Here is a 21,442-nt window from a genome sequence, read left to right as displayed (position 1 = left end):
GTTGACCTAGCTCCTCAGGATGACCTACCAGTAGGGCAGACTTTCAGACAAGTGATAAACTGACCTACCCACTCAGGATAACGTACCCTAAAGAAATCATGGTAGCTCATCCGGTCAAGTAGGGTAGCGCATCCTGTCATGCTGGAAATATCAGAATAATACCTACTCAGAACCTAATCAGAATTACCTACTACCCATTATATTATACTTAAACCATGGGTAGCACATACTGTCAGGCAGGAAATATCTACCAAAATGACCTACTACCCATTATATTGTGTTAAAACCATGGGTAGCACATACTGTAAGGTAGGAGATACCCATCAAAATGACCTACTACCCATTATATTGTGCTAAAACCATGGGTAGCATATCCTGTCACTGTGCATACTGTACTGACACTGCAGCTATCATTAATTTGTTAGCAGACTGTATATCCTATAATACAGACTAACATGGGATGTGACTAATACAGAAGCCAACTTCATGAATGTCACTGGGTTTACTAAAGAGGTGTGTCCACTGTGAATCTGTTCCACGCTGGCAACACAAATAGTGACAAGAGAGTTGGATTGCACATCACTGCACTTCAGTTGTTGGTAGAATTCCTGACATGATTTAATGATGAGTTTCTGTTCTAGTAGCAATTTGAACACATTTAGTTAGACTTCATTGTTCAAAAACCAACTAAGAGTGACAGTTTGTTGTGTATGCAGGTTGGGAATGATGAAACTCTGCAAAATTTAAGGGTTCTGAATATTTAACAATATATAACATACAAAACAAATGACTTCTAACACTTCAAAATTAATACATTCAAGGTACATTTTCCTCCAGTCAAAAATGTGTTTTCTTCTTGTTGCTTCAGTTGGATGTTGTTCTCTATAATATACAGAATGATGTATGGATGGTTTGTTTTCACATTCATTCACCCTGCTCACCTTAAACCTGAGTTTATCAGGCATGTACATACAAGGTGATTTTGTGACATCACAACTGCTTTGGAGCTGATTATGATCCAGTAGCAACTTAAGCATGATGTGGAAACTTGAAACCTCCAGTGCACAAACACTGAGAATGGACTTTACATTGAAGCATGAACACTAGTTATATTTACATTTATTAAATTAATAAGCTCAACACCTAACGTGGAACTGAAGAAAAACCTTAGAAAAGTGTACAGTTATTGATAGGTCTGGTAGCCTACATCGCTATTGATTATGGTTGATCGATTTTGTGACTAAAGTTACAAATACAATATTCTCTAAACTGAAACTTTGTATGTGGAAACTTGAAGTCTGCAGTGCTCAAACACTGAGAATGAACTCTACAATGAAGTAGGAGACATCTTGTGTCCAGAAGTTAAACGTTTTAAATTAATAACATTTACATATTCATAAATTGTAGAATTTTTAATGAGGGAGAAGGGTGTCATTTTAATGACAAGATAAATGTACTTTTCTGTCACACACAAATTAGTTTATGTCTTGAAGGGATCTTTATTGTCTGCCTGAGTTCCTCCAAGGAATTTAGCGATCAACAGCACAAAAAACCCAAAAGCAACATACTAATGCTTTTCTTCCTTCTTGTATCTGTGCTTCATGAAACAATGGTTCATTATACTCAGCCATACATGCAGTGTAGGTTGTCAGTAGTCTTCCTGGTGATTGACAGCAGGGAAGCCCCGCCCGGGAGGCGCCTGACGCGGAGAAGCAGCCCCTTCTCATTTCCAGCCCCACTGAGCTCCATTTTCTTCTTTCCCGATAATCAGGACCTGAGGAGTAAAGACTTGGAAAAATGAATGAAGAATACGACGTTATCGTCCTGGGCACCGGGCTTACGGTGAGAAACATTTAAATGGGGTGATTCCGTGCAGTGGGAGTGATTTGCAACCTGTTACCAACGCAGTTAGAAGTTGACAGTTTGGCTTCGAGCTAACTGGGCCTTTAATCGGCAGGGCTAGCGTTAAGTAGCTAGCTTAGCCGCTAACCGAGAGGTAGGGAGTACCTGTTAGTCAATGGAAGCTGTAAGCTAAGTAGCTACCGCTAACTGTTAGCACTGTGCTAACTGCAACTACCCTCTGTCCCTGGAAAGATTAACGCTACGCTAAACTGTTAATTTAGCTTCATAAAATTATTCAAACCATCCATTTCTGTAGTTAATGCGTTTTTCTGTCGACTCTGGGTGCAGTGTGTTCCGTAACTAGCCGGTTAACGCTCTTTGGGCGCCAGCTCGAGCAGCTTTTCTCAGTCAAGATAAGATTATACGCGCATAATTAGTCTGCTAACGCTAGCGACCGAAATGAGGCTAACGATAGAATTACGACGTGTCATAGTTTCACCGAATAATCTCTGACGGGCAGTGTCTTTTTCATTCAGGTGTTGACCTCGTTTCAACTGCTGTAGTTTAGATAGGTAGCCAATTATCACATGTAAGTAGTCATACGGTTGTGTAGATAGCTAACTAACAGTTAGCGGTTAACTTAAAATGTCTTAAGCTTCCGTGCGGTGCTTGGACTCAACAGGCTGCGGAGTCAAATTTAGCGTTAGGTCGTCTGCAAGCTCTATAAAGCTAGTTTCAGTAAAGTGAACGAAGCTTCAGCACGGTAAATGACTTAAACGTGAATGTATTGAACTGGCTGTCTGCTTATTCAAATAACTGGATTTCCTTTGCACCGTTCAACTGTCAGAAACTTGAGCAGTAACGTTACATTATAAACTCCAGTTGAACTCAATGCGTTGATTTGACTCAAAAGAAACATGAAGAGCTCATCTAATATAACGTAAGGTGGCAGTTTACGAGCTATTCATCGTATGTGTACGCTTTGTTTACACGGAAATTGCCTTCTTCAACATTAAATATGCCGTATCTTTACAGGCAAAATGACACTCTCTGGCCTCCTAAGTGAGCTAGCTGTCAGTTTTACATGGCTGGGGCATGACAGGGAAATCCCGTGATGACTTTAGGACTTTATTAGGGGCAAAGGGGCAGCCTCCAGTACATCTGTTAGAGTTTCTGGACTGTTCCTACAATTTCAAACATCAGCACATAGTTTTGACGGGAACATTATCTGCTTTCAACCCCTAGCTTTGAGTTCCTGTTAAATGATTTTTCTTAATGATAACAAACAAAAGTTCCAAAGCTGTTTTTTTATTCTTCAGGCTCAGAGCAGACAGAGCCTGCAGAGCAAAAAAACAGACCATCAGAAAGGGGGTTTGGTTAAGTTTTGGTGGGCTGGATGTTGATTAAGCTCACATTTGGGTGTGGTTCCCCCAAGACTGAGGAACCGAAAGTATGCTTCAAGTACTCTACAGGCGAGGTTGAGTGAGAGTTGGACACAACCAGCCTTAAAATCCCTGCAGACTGTGGCTGAGCTGGCACTGTGTATTTAACATAGTTTAGTTCCCGTACACCAATCAATGACTTCACTTTCTGCACATCTGACAACTTCCCCTTTTTGTACTATGCACAAACACTGCTGAAGCTGCTAACTCCACAGTTTATACAGAGCTGTAATAGGCGTATAATCAAAATTCTGAGTTAATAAGTAAAGTCAAGTAGTTGCAGTGATGAAATAAAGACACTCTGCCCTGCTTTCATTTTCTGAATGTGAGATTTTGCATCATTTGCACTGTCAACCAAGACTTAACATATACCGTATTCTGATGTATTAAGTATATATCAGTATGTTAAGTATAATTTAGTTTGTTTTATTCACATTAGATCATACCACTAGACAGTACCCACTCATGTAGATGCCTGCAGCTTGCAAGTGTTTGTACAATGCAGCTTTTCAGGGAAACAGACTTCATTCAAGCTTCTATTTTTTTTCCCCTTCCAATTTCATTCATCCTGCTCCTGTACGTCTGGAGCGGACATGATTAGTCAGGCCTTTTGTAGTCCCTCTCTGCATTTTTGATAGGTTTTAAGTGGCTGGGGGGGGATGGGCTCTCCCATCTGTCCACTACTAATGACACATGAAGGGGAGTGTCTTGGCACAAGATATCAAACTGTACCTTAATACAGTCAGGTTGGCGTTACGATGCCGTCGGGTATTTCCAAGTAAGCAGCTCTCTTTTGTTTTCACCTGAAAATGACAGAGGAGTTCAGGGCTGCGTGTTAGCAGCGGTTGAGGAGGTGGCGGGTTGAGGTATATATTCAAGAACTGGTGTGACAGTTGGGCATCGATCAGGAACTACATCAGCACCGACTGATGTGAAACCACAAGTGTGGGTGAGGAAGAAGTAAGTGATGGAGCCCACACACACAAAGTTAAAAACATTAGGGCAGTTTCCAGACTAGTCCTAGACTAAAGATTCAGTGAAAATATCTATTGAGAAACAAGTCTAGTCCTGGCCTAAACTTGGCCTTAGTCTACTAAACTAATTGGCAGCAGTTTTGAAGTAATTTCTCAAACATAAATAGGAAGCATTCTCCACTGCCAACTTCTTAACTCCTACTTACTTTTCGGGGTCTAATTTGACCAATTTTTTACATTTGAGAGAAGAAATTAAACATTAAAAACGTTTCTTTTAGCCATACATTTGCAACTTATCCATATATGACCCATAATATACAAAAACAACTTGTTTTTGTGCATGTGATACAAATTTAAACTGAGAAATGCCTGAATATGAGCAGTATGTAAGGGTTAAATCTTAAACAGATTATCTTTGGGTTTTGTGTTAAGATATTTGAAAACATCACGTTGAGTTTTGGCAAATTGTGACCATAAAAGAAAGTGTTTTCTGATCGTTCATATGACAAATAATAAATAGAGGAAAGCCTGGCAGAAGAAATCATGAGCTAACCCTAAATTTGAATTTATTGAAGCATAAAAACTGAATCACATTTCCCACAGTACTAAATGACTTGTGCATTAACCAGTTAGAAGCTGACATTATTTTTAGATGGTGTGAGGACTCCATCACCACCGAAAGCAGGAAATGATAGTCGAGACAATGCAGCCGCCACAATGCTTGTTTCCTCTCACGCCAAACTAAATAAGCTCAACTCGTTAGAAGTTCTAGGCATTGCCAAACAAGCAACACAATGATGAAATAACCACAAATATCTTTTTTTTTTTAAAAGAAAACTGCCATTAAAGGTTTGTACATTCCTGTCTAATGCTATGAGCTGATCACATGGGCTGCATGTAAAACTTAGTTGTGCCTGTGGCTTACTGACACAGCTGGCAGATTAATGCAGGGAAGTGAAAAGTAGAGTGAAATACCAACACTTTCTAAAATTGCATGAAGGTGTATTTGTTAGTTCCCATCTCCTAATTATAAAATAAATAAATAAATAAAAGTCCACTGTGGTCATTTGTGGCTGCAGCGACTCCAGCACATTACAGTCCAACACATTCTTGTAACTTCAGAGCAGAGTTATTAAGCGTGTTGTATAATTTTCAGCGTGGTAAAATCAAAGCTTGTATGGTCATGCTTCAATAGTAAAAAATCTGTCATGTGATCGTATCTTTTTGAAGTGCAGAGAGCCCCGTGTTGGACTTTGCGGCCTCTCGCCTCCTCTCTCTGATTTTTTCTTTTTTTTTTTTCTTCTTTATGGCTCTTATGTGTTAAAAATTGAACTGGGACTTCGCCTCTCTCTCTGTCTATCCACTCTGAATGTTTTTTATTGGCTCCAATGTTTCGCTCAACTGCACACCGGATCAGTGTGTGTGTGTGTGTGTGTGTGTGTGTGTGTGTGGTTTTTTTTTCCCCTTCCGTCAGCACGGCCACTACTATCTGGCAGAGGTAGTGATGACTAGGCTGCCACCGGCTCTGTGTCAAAGCCTGTATTTATATAAGCAGGCAGCAGGTCGCCATCAGTCACGTCACATTAAAAGGAGTGACAGTGACACATCAGAACTGCCTCCGCTCTACCACCACCTCCGCTCCACCACCACCACCTCTCCCCTTCCAGAGATGCCTCAAAGTCAACGGCATCGCAAGATCACACAGGAGCAGACGAGACCCAGACGCTCGCAGACCTAGGCGATCTGGTTTCACTGCAGCGTGTTTTATTTTAGGGAGGCATAGGCACCTATGTAGAAACCTACTCGGATGGTACAGGATGTAGAGAGGCCGCTGTGTCAGTGAGGTTATGACGGGGATGGTTTAGAGGTACAGTTAAATTTAGGTCGAGCAAAACACTGCGTTAAGCTTTGGTAGCTTTATTATTATCTGCAGGGATTTCATACCTGCCTGTCATTGACGGACACACAGGTTTCACATCACATCACACAGCCAGATACGATCCGATAACATCTCAGTACAGCAGCAATCTGTCACACTGTACACTTTCAGTTCAGGCAGGTCAGATTGAATCATAAATCATCAGTGATATGCAGCACTGGGATGCAGCAGCACTTTTTATCCACCCCAAAAAAAATCCCTCAAAACAGGAGGACACTGAGGAGCCAGTCTGAAAGGGAAAAGAGGAAAACATGATAGATTGAAACATATGATCGTCCACCTAGAGTCTGCTTCTGCTTGAGGCTTCTTCCTAAAGGGTAGTTTTTCCTCACCGCTGTCACCAAGTGCTGCTTGTGTGGGAACGATAACCTTTGTTGTGGTTTGGCCTATATAAATAAAATGGAATTAATAGACAGATAATGTTCTTGATTTGTTGTTTTTTCCTATAGAATGTCAGAATTGTGAAAATTGACCTTTTAAACATATGGAGACAACCTAAAACGTCTTGTTTTGTTTAAGCAGTACACTACAAAATCCAAAGATATTCAGTTAACCATCATTTACGTCACAGAAAAGTATCATATCCTCAAAACTTATTTGGCATTTTTCCTTTTAAAAATGATGACATATGTTATTTGATTATCAACATAGTGGCAGCTCTGTTGTGTTTTTTTTAAACTACCGTGCTAATATACTCATCATTTCATGCAGTGTGCTGACTGGTTGGTTTGTAAACAAAGGTTGTTGCAACAGTCACATTGTGAGACATTTTGGTGAGAAATCTAACACCATCAGAGTTGTGACACGTATTTGGTCGCAGAGCGTCTCGATTGAGCCATTTTTGACTGACCATCGGGTTTCGGTCATGAGCCAGTTAGAGCTTTTACTACTGAAGACCCAACCAGCCTTACATGATCTCAGGTGGGTCAGACCAGTGAAACCATTGCATAATAACATCACATTTTTCTATAATAAACCAACTATTTACAAAATGGTTGAATTGAAGGATTTAAAAAAAAAAAAAAAGAAAATACATTTTTGCAGCCTGTTCTGTCAATCTGGGGTTACCCTGGTAAGATACTGATGAAATGTGTCCAGGCCCACCAACACAACTTTGTCCTTCACATCTGAATTGGTCAGTTATCTCAAGTTGGACGTCCAGGAGCAGATCACAAGCCTTCACGTCATCCAGCGGGCCTGGTTGGATTCTGGATTCGGGGCTGGTTCTGGGCCACGGGCCGTAGGTTTGACACGCCTTTTTTATAAGGTTTAATTTCGAGAAACAGAGCTGTAAATAGATAAACGGAGCATGAAGTTGTGGTCAGCAGAATTTCCGGTTAAAGGTGTCACACAGCAGCTGTATGGTTCCTGTCACTTCTCTGTAACACTCTAGTTAATTATTATCTGTGCAGTCCTGAGTCATCCACCACTCAAATGACAAAGTAGTAGCCTTAAATTGATTGTAGTCACTGTCAGGATTGTACTGTCCACACTCAGTTAAAATGAGCCTTCATTGACTATAATGTAATTAGGTGCGGTGCATTTTTTTTTTTTTTTTTTTTGGCATGTGGAGAGTGACACTAATGAGTCCTAATTGGAAAAAAACAAACGGCAGGCACTCTTGTCACTTCCTGTGTCATAAGTCCACAGACGGCACACACAAAAGGAAGCGCGGGTGACATCAGGCAGGAAAAGTGGCGACACACACTCCCGTCTGTGTGTCTTATGTGAGAAAACAAGTTTAAGCGGTGCTCAGCCTGAGAGCAAAGCTGTCAGTCAGTAGTAAAGTCCACACAGTCACATGACCCCATGCTGTGTTTTCTTGCATCTACACACACACTCCGCTGTTGTAATCGCGTTAAGCATTAAGGCCTTTGGGCCGTAGGAATTCCAGACTCCGGCAAACATGCAGCCCTCCATCATCGAGATTTAAAGCGCTGTGAAAGCTGCAATCGCTCTAATCATCCTCCCATCGCTCCGCACAAGCACGTCACACGGTATGTCGGTACTGGGTGTGTCACTGGTGGATTCTGGGATTTGCCAGCATTCAGTCATACAGGCTGGTTTGTTTGTTGGTGTTTTTTTTTTTTTTTCTTCCTTTCAGGCGTTTGTGGCTGTGAATGGGCTTTTAACAGCTGAGCAAAGAATGTGTTGTCATGGTAACATTTCATACTCCGTTTATGTCATCCTGTGGCTTACAGAGAAGTGTGTGTGTGTGTGTGTGTGTGTGTGTGTGTGTGTGTGTGTGTGTGTGTGTGTGTGTGTGTGTGTGTGTGTGTGTGTGTGTGTGTGTGTGTGTGTGTGTGTGTGTGTGTGTGTGTGTGTGTGTGTGTGTGTGTGTGGGGCAGAATCCTTGTAGTGTGTAGCACTGATGCAATTATGTCTATAAGAAAGAAAGCCAATAATGTTACCTCTATGTTTTTTGAATGTCTTTCTTCCTCCATAACATTAATCAAACATCTATTAATGACTCGTGGAATTTCTGAATGTGAATTTTGAGTCCGACATAACAGATGAGACTTTTTCTCGGTGCAGCTGCAGCATTTATGAAGCGACTCACTGTATTCTGTACTGAACATTTTACCACCAGACTGACAACTTACCGCTCACATTTGACCACACACTTCCTTATTCCTTAAAGCAGCTACACTACTCGTATAATAGCACCTTCCTTGTAGTTGTCCTTTGAGGAAAGAAGAAAGGGAAGATTGTGGGATTTATTGCATTAGTCGAGCCCCTTGATATTAGTGATTGTGAAATTTTGTTGACTCATCAGTTCTCCTTCATTCTCACGTCCTTACTCCTCCTTTGTGTTTTGTGTTTTGTGATCTCTCTCCCCAACAGGAATGCATCCTCTCAGGCATCATGTCGGTGAAGGGGAAGAAGGTGCTGCACATGGATCGTAACTCCTACTACGGAGCCGAGAGCGCCTCCATCACACCTCTGGAAGACGTAAGTTGAACTCTGACCCTTCAAGAAAGACCCTTCAGCCTCCTTTATAGATCTATTCTACCAATGACTGCTACTTCTCGTCCAAACCAAAGATACAATATTCACCTTTGTCTTCACTTGTAGTTAAACCACTGTTTGCTTAAAAACAGGTTTGATTTACTTCAGTTAGTGGTAGCCTTGTGAGTAAACACTCTTCCTGTGTTTTCCCCCCGCAGCTCTTCAAGCGCTTCAACCTCCCCGGCAAACCTCCTGAGACAATGGGAAAAGGACGGGACTGGAACGTGGACCTCATCCCTAAATTCCTCATGGCCAATGGTATACTTCCAACACTCAGCTGTATATCACATGCAGCTTGAGCTCGTTATATAAACCTCCAGACCTTTAGTCACATAGAGACAGCCTATAGTCAAACAAAGTCCCACTTTATACTTAAAAATGAGCTCATGTAGAGTAACAGTGATGTCTCTCTCTCTCGCTCTCTCGCTCTCTCTCTCACTCTCTCTCTCGCTCTCTCTCTCTCTCAGGTCAGCTGGTCCGCATGCTGCTGATCACACAGGTGACTCGCTACCTCGACTTCAAAGTGATCGAGGGCAGCTATGTGTACAAAGGGGGCAAAATCCACAAAGTCCCCTCAACTGAGACCGAGGCTCTGTCATCTAGTAAGTTATCAGAGAAATACAGTGAAAAATGAACGTGTAGAGATGTTGTTTTTATGTATTTGTTCAATTGTCCTCTTATTTTCTTCTATTTTTAAATTCTTTTCTTTTTGAGTTGCTTTTTCTTTTTCCTTTCCATCATTTTACACCAACATTTCCCAATTGGTGGGTCGTGGTCCAAAAGTGACTTATGAAATATTGAGGATTGTTCAATTTTTGTCCCAGCGTTTCTATTTTAACGGGCACAGCTTCTCCAGCTAATACGGTAAAAGTGGAGCCGTGCATTTGGACACGTGGAGAGGCTGGACTGTCAGTGAGATACACGGAGAAAAGAGGAGAGCTAAAACTAAGCACTTTAAGAAGCACAATCAAATGCTTTCTGTAATGCATTTTATTTTCCATCTTTATGTGATATAAGAAAAGAACATTTATTTATCTTATTCTTATGTTGTTGTCTGGAACAGAGAGTGCTTTTATTCTAAAGTCCCATTTCCCCCACTTCCTATTCAGAGGCAACATCACATGAAACTATTACAGTACCACTAACCTGTCCACACAGATCTTCTTTGTGGGTCATGTGACCCTCACCTTGCAGGTCCGTAGACTGTAGCAGCTTTTTACAGAGACACAAGATATTTACTCAGAACATATTCAGCTTAGTTTTACTGACACTGAGCGCAAAGAACAAGCTCCAAACTTGTTGTTTAAAGCCGTGACGTCACTCTCTTGCTGCAGTGCTTCTTATGTAATTGAGGTTTAAGCCTCAGTTGTAGTGAAGTTATTTTAGGGGCAGTAGTGAGCAGGGTGAAAGTTCAAATCCAGTAAACAGGTAGAATGGGTGGATGGAAGTGTACCGAATTAGTTTGAAGTTGGTCGATGTGTGGATCTGGTGTGTGTGTGTGGGGGGGGGGGGGTCTGGACCCTGTGTCGGGAACCACCGGTCGATGTTCTTTCGACTCGCTCTGTCTAAAGTCTAAACTTGTCGCTCTCCCACAGGTCTGATGGGGCTGTTTGAGAAACGGCGCTTCAAGAAGTTCCTGACCTTCATCGCCAACTTCGACGTGAATGATCCCAAAACCATGGAGGGCGTCGACCCCACCAAGACAACAATGAGGGCCATTTACCAAAAGTTTAGTCTGGGCCAGGAGGTCATCGACTTCACCGGCCACTCCCTCGCTCTCTACCGCACAGACGAGTCAGTAGTCCTCCTCATCGTTTCATATACATTTCCTCTATATACACATTCACTTACTAGCACCTCATTGTGATGCCATGTCACCCAGCCATATTAAACTATACTCTCTCTCTCTCTCTCTCTCTCCACTCAGTTACCTGGATCAACCATGCATTGACACAGTAAACAGGATAAAGCTTTACAGTGAGTCTTTGGCCAGATATGGAAAGAGCCCATACCTCTACCCGCTGTACGGCCTTGGAGAGCTGCCTCAAGGCTTTGCCAGGTAGGAGACTCTCACCCTTAGACACATCTGTAACATCTGTCACAACTCTTCCAAATAATTAGGGCAGGAATCTCTAGACACCTCACTGTTTCAGAGAACTTACATGTGGCCTTTTTCTTTCCATCAGCATCACGTTATTAACTTGACATTTAGAACGCCCCACCCCCTCACCCCTAAGTAAATAGTTTGCACCATGAGTTTTAAATGTTCACTGCACTACTTATGGAAGCAAAGAAACAAAAATGAGGAACTAAACTAGGAGCTATAAAAGTATCAATGTTTCCTGTGTCAGTTTCCATAGAATCACCTTATCGATGCTCACACAGTATGTTGTGTTAATGAAGCGATACACAAGTTGAAGCAGCTGTGGGGGGTAGGGAGGGAGGGGTCTCTGTTTGACCCCTGCCAACTCCACCATGACACTGTCTGAATATTTGGGAAGTAGGACCACCTGAGCGGAGGGCCTGTTTGCTACTATTGTAGAAGAGCTAATTTTAGTCTGTTGTTCTAGTAAAGGGAAAAAACAGAAGGTGTCACTAATGACATTAACAGCAGCTCTGTTTTATTCAAGTGTCACAGTGAGACATGACAATACCAGCACCCTGAAACAGGTTTTATCAGTTAAATATCTTTGCTTTTCTTACTTTTGACATGTCAGAATGGTGTTAAGGTGTTTTTTAGGTCATGATTCCACACACTTTTAAACAGTAAAACAGTGCAGAGCCACACATCGAGTCAGCTGACCAGTTCAGTATTAAACATAACCTTGTGTCACATTAATAATATTGTAGTTTTATACAGCTCACTATCATTCATTCATTCATTGTTTGATAATGCACAATAGGACAGCAGTATAATATCACTGCGAGAATGACCTCTTGATCTCAGGTATTGATTATTGGTTTTGAATGCGTTTCCATTCCAGGCTGAGCGCTATCTACGGTGGGACGTACATGTTGAACAAGCCCATCGACGAGATCGTGGTGGAGGATGGAAAGGTGGTGGGAGTCAAGTCTGAGGGAGAGGTGAGCGTCTTTCTCCGATTGGGATTGAGTTCATAATATAAGATGTATTATGACTTAACTATACTTATTACTTCTTAACCCTACCCCCTTCCCCCCGTCCTCCACCAGATCGCCAGGTGCAAGCAGCTGATCTGCGACCCCAGCTACATCATGGACCGCACCAGCAAAGTGGGCCAGGTGATCCGAGTCATCTGCATCTTGAACCACCCCATCAGCAACACCAACGATGTCAACTCCTGCCAGATCATCATCCCCCAGAACCAGGTCAACAGGAAGCACGGTGAGAGCACACAGGAAGCCAGCAGACTACAGACACAGCACCGTCTCGCCTCTTTTATTTAAGATGATATCGAAGATCAGAATTATATCAGTGAAATAGACAAAGAAGATTAATATATAACCATTGAAATAAGAGAATAGATTTTTTAATATAATATGGGAACAATTAAAGTAGTATCCACTGCCATCAGGCTTTATATATAGGTACTATGTATGTATATATGTGTGAACTTGTGTGTGTGTGTGTGTGTGTGTGTGTGTGTGTGTGTGTGTGTGTGTGTGTGTGTGTGTGTGTGTGTGTGTGTGTGTGTGAATATTTTTTAACTTTAATTTAAACTTTTACTTTTTGAAGTCTCTATTTGAGCTCCACTCAGGCAGTGCAGCAGGAATTGTTGAATACCTGTACAAAGACAATAAACTATTCTGTTCTATTCTATTCTACGTGTCACCAAAAACCAGCCCTGCAAAAACAAATAGACCACATCTGGATTCAGTTTTCAATAGGAGTGTTAATTCAAGCAAGCAAAGCAATATTGGTGTGTGAATGTAACTCAAACAAACAGTCTCAGAGTTTAGTTCACTCGGTAAAAAGTCTGTTTTGTTTTCCCCACAAACCCAAAATCACTGCAGTTCAATCCAGTTTTCAGTTTAATAAACATACATGAAATATTAAATGCATTAGGACAGGATATAAAAGTAACACACAGCAAATAAAAAGACATTTAAAGACGATTAAAAGTGTTAAATTGGAAATGAAATAAAAAAAATTAAAATAAAAGAAGACCAATACAAACAGGAAGTTGCAGTACAGTGAGATCTTAACCCTTAAATTTTGTATTAATAAAACTAGCAGCAAACAGAAAAGTCTTCAGCTGTGATTTAAAAGACACCATAAACATTCCAAACAGTTGTGGGTTTTCACCGCAGGTCCACACAAACCAAACCAGCAACATTGACAGTAATAGTAATTATTTATAATATATACACCAAGAATTTACAGTACTGTCAGTCAGCAGTTTGCACAGCTTGTACTACTGTTAATCATCCATGTGAAACACAGTATGCTGTACAGTTATATCAGATTATACAAAATGAGCAATCATTATTAATTGAGTTACAAATCAAGCTATTTGAAGGTGTCACTTCAGGTTTTTTGACAATATACATGCTTGTAGTTTTGTCAGCTGTTACTCAGAGCCGTGAGAATGAACAGCAAGTTGACCCAAAGCAAATGTCCTAACACAAACAACTAATAAGACCCATAACAGAAGATTCAAACACAGTCAAACCATCAGACATGAACTTTTTCCTCTCTCTCCCCGTTTCTCCAGACATCTACGTCTGTATGATCTCCTCCGCTCACAACGTGGCAGCACAGGGGAAATACATCGCCATCGCCAGCACCACAGCGGAGACGAACGACCCCGAGAAGGAGATCAAGCCCGCCCTGGACCTGCTGGAGCCCATCGAGCAGAAGTTCGTCAGCCTCAGCGACCAGTTCGCACCCACCGACATGGGCACCGAGAGCCAGGTACAGTCACCCAGATGTCACGTGACACAAGAAGCACATTTACAACAAATCAGCTGCACTTGTCTGTTTATTTACATTTCCAAGCAGCCATTTGATTCCTATCACTCCAATACAAACTGAAACTTGTTTAGCAAGAACTAGACAGGATATGAACTAAGTAGTTTTTACACATTGTTTTAAAATGCCTTGAATACCAGTAGTAGTAGTTGCGACATTGAACTCAGAACAATTAGAGTTCATCCTCAGGGGAACTTGAGCGCCTCACTTCCTGGTCCTTGTGTGAAAAGGAAGTAGATTTTTGTTCACCAGACACACAATGTGATAATTTACGTCATCAGGCAGAAGCTGTAGATTATATACAGTGATTTATAGCAGCTATCATACAGGTTAATGTTCAAAGTGCTTCACAGCTGATTGACAAGCTGATGATAAGACAGAACAAGTGACAACATAAGCTAAAGGAAAAGGAACGATGAGGGAACATAAACAAAAGAACAAATTGAGACTTAAACACAGATGAGAAAATAAAATAAAAATATTAAGAACATTTAAATAAAGTAAAATAAAAATGAGAAATGTTAAAAAAAAAAAAAAAAAAAAAAAGATGACATATTCCTTTATTAGTCCCACCATGGGGAAATTTGCATTACTGCAGCAGCAAGTGGACAGTAAAAATAGAAGAGCAGCAATAATAAGAAGAATAAAGAACAATACATAAGTACGATAAACAATAAGAACAATAATAGTAAAAAAATACAATAAAATAATATGATTGTTGTGAAGGACTACAAATCCCAAAACTACATGTTACATATTTCCAAATACTTTAACTAACACTGACAATCAGAAGATAACACACACACACACACACACACACACACACACACACACACACACAGAGAGAGATCTGACCTTTCCAAATATGCAGCATCAGCATTGTACAAGTGTTGCACAGTTCAGATGAGTGACACACACTGTGCTCCATGTTTAAAAAAGCAGTGATACAAACAGTTAATCCATTAATAACATATTTCTATTTAGTACATGTACTGATTTCTGTTGCTATCTTCATTTTGCGTTAAAATGGATTTCAAGGTTTTAACATGAAACGTTAGCCTAGCATGTTGTATGTTATGTAAGAACATGTTATCTATGAGCCACGGCTGTTTGGTGCTGTGTCAGCGATACATCCTGCACAGGAAACACCTCTAGAGTCTGCTTCCTTCCTTTTTAAAAAATAAAAGAAGAAAGAAATATTTGTAGATGGTTTGAAACTAAAGCAGAATTTAAGAATCAAACCTGATATCTGACCTGGATTATTTGATCTATTTTAAATGCACACTGAGATTTGAACATCATTTTTTCCCTCCGCTCTAGATTTTCATCTCCCGTACATACGACGCTACAACCCACTTCGAGACCACCTGCGACGACATCAAGGACATCTTCCTGAGGATGACCGGCTCGGAATTTGACTTTGCCGAGATGGAGCGCGGGAAGAAGGACATCTACGGCGACGCGGCAGAGTAGAGGGGGCGAGCCGACCACACGCTTCGCTAAGAACACTCTCCGACGGATCATCAACAGACGACGCTGCCGACATCGGAAATCTTACAAAAAATAGAAAACCTACACAAAAACGTACACACCAATGGGCCGGCCGATTATCCAAATACACGGTCGGCCCATTGAGGAAGTTCATGATATAGAGAGATATGATATAGTATTGTTGGATAGGGTTCAGGGAGGGAGCTATGCTTTTTTTTTTTTTTTTTTTTTTTCTAATCACATTCAGACGGATGTTGCACTAAAACACTGGTTATGCCTGATATACAGTTAATACCCGACATTCTTTCTTCTGCTGCTGTCACGTTTTAAAGACGACGCATAGTCCAAAGATGCCAAATCAAAAGACGAATCATAATCAGTAGTATTTTACAGAGTGTGTGTGTCGGGGAGGGGAGAGGAGGAGGAACAGGGGGAGGAGGGGGGGGTCTCTGCAGGTAATTTTTCATGTGGCTTGGCTTTGTCAGTCTGAGTCTAATCATGTGAGCAGCTGATGGTTCCTTACCGGGTGTAGCGATACAAGCACACCCAGCAGCAGCAGCATGAGGAGGCACCTCAGTCCGTCAGATAATAGAGTCCTATTGTGTGAGATCAAGTGGTTTTAGGGGTGCGTGGGCTTGATATTTTTATGTTGTTGTTTTTTTTGCCCCCCTCTTTTTCTTTTTTTTTCCCGTCGTCTCATCTCCAGCACAGCACAGCCAGACACTATAAACCATAAGCCAAGCCACCAAAAAAGGTGGGCGACCGTAGTCCAGCATAAAACTACCTGAACCTGTATTTCAACAGCTTGAGTTACTATAACGCATCAGAGGAGATATATTAGTTCCTGTATTATGCAAAAAAATTAAAAAAAAAAAAATTGATGGGTGACCCGAGCATTAACAGCTGATTGATGGGAAGTGTGGTTTGACTGTAATCGCTTAAGAAGGACCAAAATGTGTACTGCAGCAGTATTGAACTGATGAGAGCCCCTGTGATATCTTCTGTTTTGAACAACTGTATAAAAAAACAAATAAATAAATAAATAAACATCTCGGGCTCAAATGATTTCTGTACTGCAAAGTAAAAAAAAACAAAAAAACATCTTTGTCAAAAATCAAAGCCGTGTGTTTGATTCATTTATTCGCTCTTCTATGTTCATCAGTGTTTGTGTGAAGTGAACAGTGACTGCTAGATGTACAACACAAGTTAAAGACATCTCTATATTGTCAGATTGTTCAGATTCATACTGAAGGTCAGGGGAATCATCAATGAATTTGAGAATTTATTCAATATCACTGGTATGATTTCAGGTAATAGTCTGGAACTACAGCTGTCATATTAGGAAAAGTTGCATCATGACATATACTCCATAATAACATTTGCAGTTATGATTCCTTAATTAAAATTAGTAAAAAAAAAACATCTACATCTTACTAAGAAACTACAATTATACTAACATACAGATACATATTGAAAACTCTGAAATATACCTAATGGTTTTATATATGACTTAATGACATTCTTTTTTAAATTTCTTATAAGTGTCACTACAGCACTGAGTATTCCCTACACACCTAAACTAGTAACCTTCAAATACCACGAGATTATTTGCAGCAACACGACACCTCTCATCTATGAACTACGACTCCCATAATCCTCCGCTGCCTTCATTCGGCGCTTGTAACGTTAGCTCATGTTTTGGCGTATTGGTAACGTCTTTTAACATATTTACGGGTAAAATATGGAGTTGACAGCTGCACGCCGCTCGTTTCTTTGCGATACTGGTGAGCACTGGTGACATGTGATACTTTTTTTAACGGCAGGTGTTTGTTAGTTTGATAATAAGAAAGGCCGGGAAATTTGTTTACGTCTTACCGTATTAGCTCGTGCCCTGCCTACATTGATATTTACATAGGAAGACACCAAACTATTGTTTATATTAATATCACACGATGAAAGCTAATAAGCGAGTCAAATACGTGTTACATTGTTAAATATTGTTACATTTTGTTAAGGTTTGTCGAGGAAAATAAAGTGCCAGTGCACACTAATCTAACAAAAAGTAGTTCCTGTAATTATTGTTTGTTAGCTAATACAGCAACTATAACTATTCATAGTACATTATTATTATTAGTCAAAGCTTAGATATATTTAGCTTAGACTAAATGGGTTAGTAAGAGTAACATGTAGATGTGTATAAAACAAATATTCAAAGGTACTTAGAGTTTTATGGAGGACATAAAAACAGCTTCTTAGAAAAAAGATTTTATTTATATCAAATAAATTGAATAAAATGGCTTGTTATGTTGTTTGTTAAAGGTTTCTGGCAAGACCGGACCGCCCTACATGAAGCAGCGTCCCATGGCAGAGCTCTACAGCTCAGACAGCTGATAGAAAGTGGAACATCTGTCAACATGGTGACAGTGGACAACATCACTCCTCTCCATGAAGCCTGCATACAGTCTCATCCTAACTGTGCCCGGCTGCTGCTGGAGGCTGGAGCTCAGGTGGGATACACAGCCAGGCCTTACCCCTTCACCATGTATGGAGGACAAAACATGACTTATTTAGATGTGAAGAAATGAAAAGCTCAAATAAGCTGGGGCACCTTATCAAAAACACTGGTGGTGGTGCAATCTAATACAGAATACTTTTGTGAGGTTTGTGAAGCAACCTACAATCTTTGAGGTTGCCACAGAACACCTCTGACACAGTAGAAGAAAAAAAAGAAAATATGTAGATCGCTAAAAGTAACACTAAAGCTTGCAATAGAAAAATCAAATGAGAATTGTTTCCATGCTTCCTCCAGGTGGATGTACGGACCATCCACGGTGGCACTCCCCTCTGTAACGCCTGCTCCTCTGGCAGCCTGGAGTGTGTCAAGCTGCTGTTGCAGTATGGAGCCAAAGTGAACCCGTCCCTCACAGCTCTCACTGCCTCACCGCTCCACGAGGCCTGTATACAGGGTAAAAACTTCAGCAGAGTCTTAACCAGTCATATCCGCTCATTCTTCTACATCATCAGGTAAACTTTGTTCTCCTCTCACAGGTAATGTGGAAGTCGTGAGGTTGATGATAGCCAGCGGTGCCAAGCTGGAGGCGTACGATGTGTATTTTGGTCCACCCCTTCATATCGCATGTGCTAAAGGACGCTTGGAATGTGTCAAGGAGCTGCTAAATGCAGGTCAGCAAGAAGACTGCAGGTCAGAAAAAATGTGTTAACGAAATAAAGTATAAAACACATCTATTTTATTATTTTTGAAGTTTTAAGTTATGGTGCACATATCTAAATTTTACTTCTTTCCCCTAATCTGCCTCATTTAATTTCTTATGTCTCCCAAAAATAAGAGACTTGTTAGGGCAGTCTGTCTCCTCTCATTTGATGATTCATATTAATCATGTTGCAATCCGATGCAGCAGAATTTGATATTTCACTGGAATTTTCAATATGGTGATTCTGATTTTTCTTTTACTTTTTTCATTTTGGTATGTTTGAAAAAGCGGAAAGTTGTGTTAATGTAAATGTTGCCTCATTTTTTAATGTCACAATTTAATAATGTACTATTAAAAAAAGGACAAATCTTACTCTGCCACTATACTGAGGGAACCACTAATGTACACTTTTTGAAATTAACTTTTTTGATCACCAGCGAATATTTATACTAGAATTTAAAGTTACCAGCCTATCAGAATTTCCACAAGAGAAGAGAGTTTTTCTTGAAATAGACCAGATCAATTGAAACATAAGCATCAGTCAAAAAATATAAAATATAGCATAATTGATCTCCTTGAAATGATTTGCCCCACCCAAAAAATGGTTGATCTTATATTATTGAGACGTGTAGATCACGATCATTTGGCATTACATATCTCCCCCCCACCCACACTCAAAAATCTCCCCATTCAAGATAACTAATTAGTCGAACCTACGTGTACAAGTCAGTGGTTGTATTTACGTGTCACTTCATAGTATTGATGGGAAATGTAGGATTAGGACTAGGAGTGATGTTTCTGTAGCCTGCTTCAAACAGATGCAGAGATGTTTAGAGCTTGATTCATCACTAGGACTAACTTGGTGGGTGTTAATTTCAAGCCCTGAATAACACACAGTAAATGTCTATTGTAACAATCTTTTTGTACATTATTTGTTTGCACTTTAAGTTATAATGAAGGATAAGTCATATGAAGAAATTCAGCTTGAAGATACTTGAATCTAGTGTCAGATCGGTCTGTAGCAGTCAGCAAAAGATTTCTCAAGCATTTCCAGACTTTAATTAGAGTTTATTGAATTACTGCTGTATTCAAATCACATGACTTTGGCTCTGTGGCTGCATTCCATTTCTGTCTGTTAGGGTGTAGAAATTAAAGTCCGTGCCTCTTACGTACTGTAATGCATATCTCACCTCATGACTGTTGAATGTCTATGATGCTCATAGTCCTTTCCTTCTTTCTTGGATTTTACTTATTCATATTATTGATATTATTTCAATTTATTTTAGTTGTAATGGATTCATAAACCCATGTTAACGTCCTGCAGGTGCCAATGTGAATTCATTAAAGTTCCATGAGACAGCTTTGCACCATGCAGCACGAGTCAACATGTTGGACATGATCGAGCTGCTGATGGAGTATGGAGCCAACGTGTACGCTAGCGACAACCATGGAAGAAAGCCTATAGAATACACAACGCCTTCATCTCCCTCTTACGTCTGCTTCAGGTTTTATGAAAGTATGTTCTGCTATTATCAGTCCTTTTCTAATGTCAGTTTTGCTTTTGAATCATTGATAAACACTAGGCTACTTCTCGACAGGTAATCCTCTGAGCCTGCAGCAGCTTTGTAGGATCACTGTGAGGAGCATGCTGGGTACCAGAGCCTCAGAGGTCATAGGTCAGCTGGACATATCCCACCGCATCCACAACTACCTTCAGTACTGTGATCATCCCACATCACTGCAGACTGTCACATGAATGGATTTTCTACAACCTGCATGAGAGAGACTGGTGTTTCATTTTAAATTGTAAAACATATCTGCTTAAAATGTTTTAATATTTTAAAGTCCCCCTACACTCAAAAATCAGATTTTCTTCCTGTTCCTACAGTTGGATGTCTGAGCTTCAATATGCAGAATGATGTATTTGCAGAGTTTGTTTTCTGTGCTCATTTAAACTCTGATTTCAAGGGCATGATTTGTGACATCACATTAGCAACACAAAAACACAATATTCTACTTAAAGTATCACTACAAATCAATTATTTCTTACAACTTCTAAAGAATACCAATTATTTTGTCTAGGCTATTTTAGATTGTTGTGATAACTTGTACTGATAATAAAATATCTCAATTTCAACACTGTTCAGGGCGACGGGTGCATTATTTTAATAAAAAGCAAGGGTACCAATAATTTCAGCCACGTCGGTTTCTCTTTTTTTAAGTGTGAAAAAACCTTATTAGGCACACATAATTATTCAAAGCAGAGTATTTAATATACATCATAAAACACGTCTGGGGGGGATCTTAAAGTTATCCACCATATTCCTTTATTATATATCATGTGACTCTGGATTGACGTCTTAATTGTTGCTTAAATTATGTCAGTTGTATTTGTCCTTGTATTGTAATACATTATGGAGCCTTATTTGTCCTGAATAAATATTAATGAACAATTAATATAAGTCTTCTATATTATTATTTATTTTATCTATTCACAGAACCTATCTATTTGGTGTCAAAACCGTAATATATAGTAAAAAACAACAAGTCCCAGCATGCGTTTCGAGGTCCAGGTACGTCAC

The 21,442-nt window shown here is 40.1% G+C and overlaps 2 protein-coding genes across 2 annotated transcripts; both read left to right on the top strand.

Moving 5' to 3' along the window:
* Nucleotides 1–1,700: 1,700 nt before the first annotated feature.
* On the top strand, nt 1,701–16,767 carry gdi2 (GDP dissociation inhibitor 2). Its single transcript, XM_053344146.1, has 10 exons — nt 1,701–1,842; nt 9,042–9,149; nt 9,365–9,464; nt 9,674–9,808; nt 10,802–11,000; nt 11,134–11,265; nt 12,191–12,290; nt 12,399–12,570; nt 13,901–14,100; nt 15,478–16,767. The coding sequence occupies exons 1-10, from the start codon at nt 1,798–1,800 to the stop codon at nt 15,628–15,630; spliced, it is 1,344 nt and encodes a 447-aa protein (XP_053200121.1). The 5' UTR covers nt 1,701–1,797; the 3' UTR covers nt 15,631–16,767.
* A 565-nt stretch (nt 16,768–17,332) lies between these two features.
* Nucleotides 17,333–20,637, top strand: asb13a.1 (ankyrin repeat and SOCS box containing 13a, tandem duplicate 1). The gene is made up of 6 exons (XM_053344153.1): nt 17,333–17,432; nt 17,968–18,155; nt 18,458–18,614; nt 18,697–18,831; nt 20,185–20,376; nt 20,459–20,637. The coding sequence occupies exons 1-6, from the start codon at nt 17,390–17,392 to the stop codon at nt 20,614–20,616; spliced, it is 873 nt and encodes a 290-aa protein (XP_053200128.1). The 5' UTR covers nt 17,333–17,389; the 3' UTR covers nt 20,617–20,637.
* Nucleotides 20,638–21,442: the final 805 nt, after the last annotated feature.

The sequence above is a fragment of the Scomber japonicus genome, chromosome 23 (genome assembly GCF_027409825.1).
Source record: "Scomber japonicus isolate fScoJap1 chromosome 23, fScoJap1.pri, whole genome shotgun sequence".
Classification (NCBI taxonomy): domain Eukaryota; kingdom Metazoa; phylum Chordata; class Actinopteri; order Scombriformes; family Scombridae; genus Scomber; species Scomber japonicus.
Note: the sequence above shows the minus strand (reverse complement) of the source record. Positions and strands in the feature narration are given on the sequence as shown.